The 9,937-nt window shown below is 42.1% G+C and overlaps 1 protein-coding gene across 1 annotated transcript; it reads right to left on the minus strand.

The window, feature by feature from the left end:
* Positions 1-763: 763 nt before the first annotated feature.
* LOC129842388 (piggyBac transposable element-derived protein 4-like) lies at positions 764-4,579 on the minus strand. The gene is made up of 2 exons (XM_055910932.1): positions 3,792-4,579; positions 764-2,916 (listed from the first exon to the last, which is right to left on the minus strand). The coding sequence occupies exons 1-2, from the start codon at positions 3,968-3,970 to the stop codon at positions 1,173-1,175; spliced, it is 1,923 nt and encodes a 640-aa protein (XP_055766907.1). The 5' UTR covers positions 3,971-4,579; the 3' UTR covers positions 764-1,172.
* Between the last annotated feature and the right edge of the window lie 5,358 nt (positions 4,580-9,937).

Here is a 9,937-nt window from a genome sequence, read left to right on the forward strand (position 1 = left end):
ACAGGGAGTACTGAATGAAGACCCCCCTCCCAGGTTCCAGAACCTGTGTAGGGATCTGAATAGTACCATTTCTATTTGAAATTCAGGGTAGTGGAGTGAATTTGGTTCGTGTTTATTTTACGTAATTAGTATGATATGTTAATCCCAATTTTTTTTGCGTTTTGGTTATTTTTTTACAACTCCGTACAGTAGGTGGCAGCAATACACCTGATGAGTGTAGTCTGACAATAAACCTCAGAGAAGAAGACATGGTAGGAAAAGTGTTGTTCAGTGTTTCCAGTTGACCCTAATTAGATGTTACATTACATGTTGTTTTCTTACTTCATGTAGCCGGCTAGCTAGCTAACATATTCATACTTTGCTTACTCCTCTCTGATAAGATACCGCTGCACAAACATGCTTATCTAGGCCTACACCAGCACTGGTACCAGGCAGTATTAGCTAGCTACGTTTGCTCTGACTCTTAATACATTTAGCAAGCTAGCTAGCCCACTAACTAGCGATTAGCAGCTAACATTATTTAAGCAACACCTTGCTAAGACAAGACAATATTTCGCCTGTTGGGGATGACCCCCCTTTTTCTCAATTTCCGCCTGAAAACATACCCTAATCTAACTGCTTGCAGCTCAGGCCTAGAAGGAAGGATATGCATATTCTTGGTATCATTTGAAAGGAAACATTCTGAAGTTTGTGTAAATGTGAATTGAATGTAGGAGAATATAACACAATAGATCTGGTAGAAGAAAATACAAGGAAATCAACAGACGTTTTTTGTTCTTTTACTGATGTTGCATCTTTAAAAATCAACAAGAAAGGCCAAACATTCAGTTATGATACTGGGGATCATTTCAAATGAGAACATAGGTAGGCAACAGTATTTTACCAAAATTTCAGATGGATACATTCAGGAATGAGTGAGGTACATGCCATTGAGCATGAGGTCAACCAGGTGTCCCTCACAAGTTTCCCAAATGTACCCAAGTGGCCGAATTGGTACAATGATACAATGATACAAAACCTATATACAAAATACAAAACAATTATTGTAACATACCCCCAAAAATATATATTTGAAAAATTCAAGGAAAAAAATGAATATTTAAAAAAAAAATAATAATAACAAGGGGAACTATTTACACTTCAAATGTTCAATCATGTGAAGACTCTGTCCTCTACACAATGTTGCGCTCCCGATGCCATATCCCATAGCAGTTTCTCTCTGGTGTGAAACAGAGGGTCACAGCACAGGTGGTGCAGGTGACAGGGGACTTCTTGTGGCACAGGGCACAACGAAGCCGCCCTACTGTGCCCCTTTTCCCCCGAGGCACATCCCTGCCTGCAATGATGAAATCCAGCATGTGCGTGCCGCTGGTTGGAGCAGAAGGGACAGAGGTAGAGGGGACAGAAGGTGCTACAGTGTTCTTGCTGTAGTTAGCAAGCTCCTGGATGAGCTGCTCCCTGAAGGCTAGCTGTGAGATGGGGGGCTGTCCACAGTTCTTGGCCATTTCCTTCTGGAGGATGAAGGAATTCACCACAGCAATGTCAATGAAATGATAGAATAGTGTTTTGTACCACTTCATGGTTTTATGAAGGACGTTATAATATCCTATCAGTGCATCGGATAGGTCTACACCCCCCATGCTCTTGTTGTAATCCCTCACAGCATCTGGAATGGGGACATTTCTGGCAGTCCAAGCGCCTGTAGGACCTTTCAAACGGCGAACAACGTGATCCCCACCGAACGACTTGTGAATAGTGGAACACATCACCACTTCGCGAGTGTCCATCCACTTCACAAACAGCAAACCATCTTCACGGATCCATCTCATGGTACCCCGCTCAGCCCGCTTAGGCATGTCATTTACCCTGGTTTTTGGAAAACCCACTCGGTTGGTCCGAATGGTGCCACAGGCCCACATCTCCAGCTTCCTCAGGTCTGTGAACAGGGTAGGGCTTGTGTAGAAGTTGTCTACAAATAGTTTGTAGCCCTTCCCCAGCAGCTGGAAATCTAATAACTGCATCACAGAATCATAACTGAGTCCCTTACCGCTCGCACAAGTGTTCTTCCCCTCATAGACAAAAAAATTGCACGTGTATGCACACGCAGAATCGGCCAAAACAAACAGCTTGTAACCCCATTTTGTGGGTTTGTTGCGCATGTACTGTTTTAGGCCAATTCTGGCCTTTGAGGCTACCATTCTCTCATCTATGGAAAGGTTCTGGGCGGGCTGAAAATATGTCTTGCATGCCTCAACGATATCGTGGTAGAGAGGTTTGATCTTGCAGAGCTTATCAAACCCTGCTGTGCCTCGTTTCGCCTCGTTGTCCTTATCAACCTCTGGGTCACTAATGTGAAGTGCCCGCGAAATTGTCAGAAACCTAGTACAAGACATGACCGTTGAGGGGAAAGGCAGTTGATAGAGTGGTGCAGTTTTCCAGTAGTGTTTGAGGTTCTTCAGCTTCACCACCCCCATGTAAATGACCATGGACAGGTAGCAAAACAGTTCTGAAATGGAAATGTCCTTCCATTTCTCCTGCTTCTTTGCCCCATATCTATTAGTGTTCATCACCAGGGTATCAAGAACTGCCGAGGTGAAGAACAACTGGAAAAGTTGCATGGGGGTGTATTTGGAAGTCAGGTCCAATTGAGGGCCTACTGGGCGTTTTGGGCGGAAAAGTGGAGTTGGTGGGGCCACATCCTCCTCAAGAACAGTGTGCCAACGGTCCTCCTCCGCTCTGGCAGGTTCCACGCTGGACGGTTCCACGCTGCCCTTCCTCCGCTTCCTTGACGCCGGCTTACCACCCCTTGATGGCCGGGCGGGAGTAGGTGTGGTGCCGGATACAGCAGGGGTCCAGCTGGATGGACCAGCTTCAGTGGGGGATTTGCAGCTTGGCTCCCAATCAGAATCGCTGCGACTGTGAAATAAAGACAGACACCTATTAGAAATGCACAATGTGTGACCATGGTGAGCTTATGGCTACTGCAATATGTGTGTGTGTAAATAGCACCTATTAGAAATGCACAATGTGTGACCATGGTGAGCTTATGGCTACTGCAATATGTGTGTGTGTAAATAGCACCTATTAGAAATGCACAATGTGTGACCATGGTGAGCTTATGGCTACTGCAATATGTGTGTGTGTAAATAGCACCTATTAGAAATGCACAATGTGTGACCATGGTGAGCTTATGGCTACTGCAATATGTGTGTGTGTAAATAGCACCTATTAGAAATGCACAATGTGTGACCATGGTGAGCTTATGGCTACTGCAATATGTGTGTGTGTAAATAGCACCTATTAGAAATGCACAATGTGTGACCATGGTGAGCTTATGGCTACTGCAATATGTGTGTGTGTAAATAGCACCTATTAGAAATGCACAATGTGTGACCATGGTGAGCTTATGGCTACTGCAATATGTGTGTGTGTAAATAGCACCTATTAGAAATGCACAATGTGTGACCATGGTGAGCTTATGGCTACTGCAATATGTGTGTGTGTAAATAGCACCTATTAGAAATGCACAATGTGTGACCATGGTGAGCTTATGGCTACTGCAATATGTGTGTGTGTAAATAGCACCTATTAGAAATGCACAATGTGTGACCATGGTGAGCTTATGGCTACTGCAATATGTGTGTGTGTAAATAGCACCTATTAGAAATACACAATGTGCCTTTATTTCATGCCCTAGTCATATTTTTATATAAGGCAAATAAAATACAAATATATCAAACAACTCAAATGAATTATATATGATATTACTAATTCCAAACAACGTTACTCACCGATCCAAAACTGGGTCTTCACCGTGTAGAAACATGTCTTCGAATTCAGAATCAACGGATTCAACCTCGCTGGAATCAATTAGATGCTCATTTTCACTTTCACGGTCAATTTCACTAATTATATCTTGCACATCTGTGTACTTCGTCTTGGTCGTTGATTTGGCTGATTTATTTGCCATGATTGATCCTTGAAAATGCTCCAAAACAAACTTTCGCGGCGCGTAAAACGGTGAGCTCCTTACTTTCTGATTTTCAATGGGGAATAGCTGCGAACACGCATGGCTTTACAAAGATGCCTATTATTTCCGGGTAGAACCATTTGATATCCCTATTTACCTCTGCTCATTGGCTATCTATCCAGCTAGATTTCAAAAAGATCAGTGGTCATTGGACCGAGATACAGTCAATCAAAGACGAACAGGCCAATCGATTGGCGCGTAATGACGTAGCTGGTAGGTGTGTTCAGATCGAATTTCTTCGGTCAATATGTCCCGGAAAAAGAACCACGAAGTTTGGTTGTATTACTAACAAACAGAGGATTCTAATGAAACCGAACTTGACTTGATAAACGTCCCTTTAGAGTGAGTAATTACAATGAATGTTACGTCCAAAGTTGATGGACGCTGAATTTTCCACACAAGCCGTTCACAAAATGTTTCGTTTTAGGCTATAAAAATGGATTATATCGATCAAAAAGCCACTTGATTGTTTCGTCGTGACCTTTAGGATTGCCAAAAGAAGAAAATTTCCTAAGGTAATTGATGCTTTGCATTGCTATTTATGACTTTTGTGACTGATGTACTTTGTTGTAACTGTACCTAATGTGTTGTTTACTGATCGATAATCGCTTTTGTAGTGAAGCTTTTCGAAATCGGACATATTGGCAAGATTAACAAGAGGTATAGATTTGATATTGTGTATAACACTTCTGATTTAATTAAAGCTAAATATTTATAATTATGACATTCCGCCATTTTTTTTTTTTTTCTTGTCAAACGTCCCGCTAGCGCCACGCTGATCCTAGACAGGTTAATGTAATGGCATGAAAAGAATTGGCAGAATATTATACAATGACTTATCAAAAGCTCTAACAATTTGACCCCCACAGGAAATCTACACTGGCAGTTATAGAAAGACCCATTTACTATATAACCATTGATTCTTGAAGAATATAACTTATAAATGCCTCAAATGTTTAAACCGTATTACCCCTACCAGAAACCAAAACATAAGCTTGTATAAGGCCACTGTTTGTAAACAAATACTATATGGCTGAGGAGTAGGGTCGATCCAAGCGTTCTGACCTTACAACGACAATAAAGCACCCAGCTAACTCCCTAACGTTGGATAGCTTGCTAGACACAAATGAGAGAAAACCTCACTCTTACCATTTTACTTGCCCTAGCAGAGCTGGTTAGGCTGTTTTCATGTTATCCAGAGCGTTGGTGACTAACTGTGCTGCTGGCAACAATCTAATTTGAGCTTTTTTGCAGAAATTTTTACTGACACCGGCCATATTCAACCGGTGTTGAGCTTTCTTAAATTCATCAGTTATTCTGCGCTCTGGTACTCAGACGAGGGTGCTCTGTAATCGGAGTAGAGAGCAAGAGCGAATTTACGAACGCACCCGAATTAACAATGTCCATTGAGAACGCACTCGACCCTTGGCTAAGAATGACGTGAATAATCAAGTCAATAAACATTGGGTAGTTAGTTAGAATATAGTTAATATACTGGCAAGTTTGATGTATAAGTAGCCAACTAACGTTAGGTAGCTAGTTCACATACTGCAGGGGTGTCAAAGTCAAATGGACGGAGGGCCAAATAAAAAATTTAGCTACAAGCCGAGGGCCGGACTGTTCGAATGTTCATTGAAAAATTTTTAAATTACGCATATAGTCTAGTGAACCTAATTGAACCTACTGAAAACCTAACAAATATATTCCAATATGATCAGATAAATAAAGCAATATTTTCTTATGGCTCTGTCAGTAATCTTTAATTTTCAACAGACACAAAAGACAAATTTCCTTTATATAAAAATCCCCATAACATGAACATTAAATGAAAGAAACCGGTATTCAAGGCACCATCAGTAGCCTATATTTTCTATTTTAGCAAAAGTGGGCTAAATTTACTTCAAAGAAAAAAACAATAATAGCAATTTTCTATCATCCACTCAACTGAAATATTTTTAAAATATAATTGGATTGAAATACAATAAAATAAAGTGCAAAAATCTATTAATCAAAAACAACACTTTGTTTAAGGAGAAGTAACATGCAGTGAAAACAAATATTAAACTTTAACTTTTAAACTTGAACTGAGTAAAAACTCTAAATATGTGATTGCACAGTAATGTTCACTTGTTTGAGGTTGAGGGTGATACTTGGTGGTGTCCCATCTTTTCCACAAGTTCATCAATGTTCGGGGTAAGGCTCTGAGCTGAGGAAATCCTCAGAATTGAGTGGAGGTGTTCAGCAGTAAGTCGACTTCTGTGTGATGTTTTGTTCAGGTTCATCAAAGAAAACAGTTGTTCACACAGGTATGTGCTGCCAAACATAGACAACGTTTGAGCAGCCTGGATGCGCAGCTGGGGCATTGTGTCGGGGAGGAAACGGGCGAACTCCGCAGCACCCACTGCCGCATATTTTGCCCTCAGTGCATCATTGCATTTGAGGTCAATCAACTCCATTTGGAGGTTTGGTGGTGAGCTTTCCACGTCAACAGCAAATGGGTTACCGAGCAGTTCCAACCTGCTTTTTTGTGCTTCAAAGTCAGCAAATCGGCGTCGAAAGTCAGCGGCAAGCATACCTATTTTATCAGCCAACTGTGCGCTCGGGAACGCACTGGTAGAGAGCTTCTCTTTCATGGTCTGGCAGCTGGGAAAGTGGCTCAAATTTTCTTTCCGCATCTGCGTCTCCCACAGAGTCAGTTTGGTTTTAAATGCCTTCACTGTACTGTACATATCAGAGATGACATGATCCCGACCCTGCAGCTGCAAGTTCATTGCATTCAGATGACTCGTAATGTCACACAGAAAAGCCATTTCACACAGAAACATTTCTTCTCTGAGTTGTGTTGTGTCTTTCCCTTTGCTGTCCAAGAACAGACAAATCTCCTCACGAAGCTCGAAACATCTTTGAAGCACCTTTCCCTGGCTTAGCCATCGCACCTCTGTGTGATAAGGCAAATCACCATGCTCCGTTTCTAACTCCGTCAGAAATGCCTTGAACTGGCGGTGATTCAAACCTTTGGCTCTGATAAAGTTAACTGTGCGCGTGATGATGCTCATTACATGCTCCATTTTCAAGGCTTTACCGCACAACGCTTCCTGGTGTATGATACAATGATAAGCTGTCAGCTCACCTGTCGCGTTTTCCTCTTGCATCTTTTCCCGTATCTTCGCCAACAGTCCGCTCCTGTGTCCACACATCGCAGGTGCTCCGTCGGTTGTCAAACCCACGAGTTTTTCCCAAGGCAGCTCCATCTCATTTACACATCTTGACACCTCTTCATACAAATCATGGCCCGTAGTTGTGCCATGCATAGGACGTAAAGCCAAAAACTCCTCTGTCACGCTTAGGCTGGAGTCCACTCCGCGGATGAAAATTGACAACTGGGCAATGTCAGAAATGTCGGTGCTCTCATCCACAGCCAAGGAATATGCAATGAAATCTTTTCCCTTTTTCACAAGCTGCTCTTTTAGATTGATGGACAACTGGTCTACTCTCTCGGCAATGGTGTTTCTGCTCAGACTCACATTTAAAAAGAGTTGCCTTTTTTCTGGGCAAACTTCGTCACAAACTTTAATCATGCAGTTTTTGATGAAATCCCCCTCCGTAAATGGCCGGGCTGATTTAGCGATCTCTTCTGCCAAAATAAAACTGGCCTTGACAGCAGCCTGGCCTTGTGATTTGGCTTTTTTGAACAGAGCCTGTCGAGATTTGAGGCCTCGTTTTAATTCCTCTGCCTTTTGTAGCCTTTGTTCCATGTCCATATTCTTGTTTTTGTCCGCGTGTTTCGTTTCATAATGTCGTCTCAGATTATACTCTTTCAGTACCGCCACACTTTCTCCACACAGAAGACACACAGGTTTTCCAGCTACCTCCGTGAACATATACTCCGACTCCCACCTTGTTTGAAACCCCCGGTTCTCAGTGTCCACCTTCCGTTTTGCCATTTTTGATGGGTATCTGAAAGTTAATTTTACTGTGATGCTGACGACTGCTGTGCCAATAAATATTGAAATGAAGCAGCCTACTGCTCGGTGCGTCACCGTTGCATTGTGGGAAATGTAGTATTGGTGCGTGTAAAAGATCTGCGGGCTGCCGGCTTGCTGCGGTCTGCGGGCCGGTTCTAATAATAAATCAAGATCATCCCAGGGGCCGTAAAAAACCTTCTCGCGGGCCGGATGTGGCCCGCGGGCCTTGACTCTGACATATGTGACATACTGGTACATACTGCTGTAAAGATATGCTATGCGTTTTGTAAGGATAGTGTAGCTAACATAACGTGTAACGTAACTTATTTGAAAAGGCATTACTTTATTGCATTGCTCTACATTTGTCATTATTTAAATCAGTTCATTTGTATCCGCTCTCTCGTTGGACTTCGGCTGCATATTTTTCCCCCATTTTCTTCAAATCTGAAAACGTTGAAGCCACAACCATTTCCTGAAGAATTGCATTATGGGCCCTAAAGTACTGCGTGTATACTTCGTATTATGGCGAATTTAGTACGACATCCGGGAACTTTTGGCATACTAACTACATCATACAATGACCAATAAGCAGACTATATACTCAATTTACTTCGCAAATAGTACGGTTAGTATGAGTATTCTAACACAGCTCAGGACTCTGGGCAGCCATTTTGTTTGTTTAAAAACTAGGTTGTCCCTTTAAAAAAGCCATACAACAATCAATCAACCAATCTGTAGTTCAATCAATGGCTATAAATAAATAATATAAAAGTCAAAATATGGATGTAGCAATTGCACATTTCCGCTTAAACACCACACATCAGTTCAACAATTGCAGAGTTTGTTCTTCTGTTTTTAAGACAGTACTTACGATTGTTAATCAGGGAACGGTTTCTCAAAACCATCTTATTGCTAAGTTCACCTTTTGAACCATTGGATGCCTTAGGATGCGTTTGGGAAACCGGGACCAGATATACAGTTTCCTCCTCTTCTTCATTTTTCGATGTGACAGTCATCTCCCCCTCTTCTTTCACTGAAACGTCATCGTCCTCTTTAACTCTGAACGCGTCTTCCTCTTCTTTCACTGTAACAGCCTCCTCCTTCTCCTCTTTCACGAGAGCTTCTTTCTCCATCCAGCAGACCTTATCTTCTTCAACAGGAACGGGGTTAAGTACAATGCCGTCTGAAGAATAATTTCGTCGAACACCTGATTGATTTGGTATTGGGCTTGTTCGACATTGCAGCCGACAGTGCAGGTGGCTGCTGATTGACTAATTTACAAATCACCTTGCATCATAAATAACTACTCATTATTATTTATAAATCAGTCAGCCAGTCACCGTTTACCCACAACGCAGCATGGATTTGATGCTCTCGAACACGGCCAGTGATTTAATATACGACATAATGGCTACGCTTGCTACGGCGTGTGACTTCATCTATAAAAATGTGGCTGATCTAAATTCTGTGTCGCTCAAATTGTTGAGTAATGAACCTATTTTTGACACAATTGGCTGGAAAGAGCCAATGCTTAGGGAAACTTTATTTCCCCATCACTACTTTTCAGCATGTTTTCTGTAAATTAGACTACGGGAGTTTTGTAACTTTTTCCACCTTGGTTTACTGTTAGTTCGGTTCTGGCTGGTCTCCGGTAGTTGGTCTCACTGACCATAACCGTGTTGGTTGGCTACGCTGGTTAGGCTAATAGCTAGTTGGCCAAATAGCTAACGTTAGCTGGCTGGCTAAGATAACTGCATATAGCGAATGTTAGCTGGCTGGCTAAGATAACTGCATATAGCTAATGTTGCTGGCTGGCTAAGATAACTGCATATAGCTAATGTTAGCTGGCTGGCTAAGATAACTGCATATAGCTAACGTTAGCTGGCTGGCTAAGATAACTGCATATAGCTAACGTTAGCTGGCTGGCTAAGATAACTGCATA

Source organism: Salvelinus fontinalis, unplaced genomic scaffold (assembly GCF_029448725.1).
Source record: "Salvelinus fontinalis isolate EN_2023a unplaced genomic scaffold, ASM2944872v1 scaffold_0036, whole genome shotgun sequence".
NCBI classification, from domain to species: Eukaryota; Metazoa; Chordata; class Actinopteri; order Salmoniformes; family Salmonidae; genus Salvelinus; species Salvelinus fontinalis.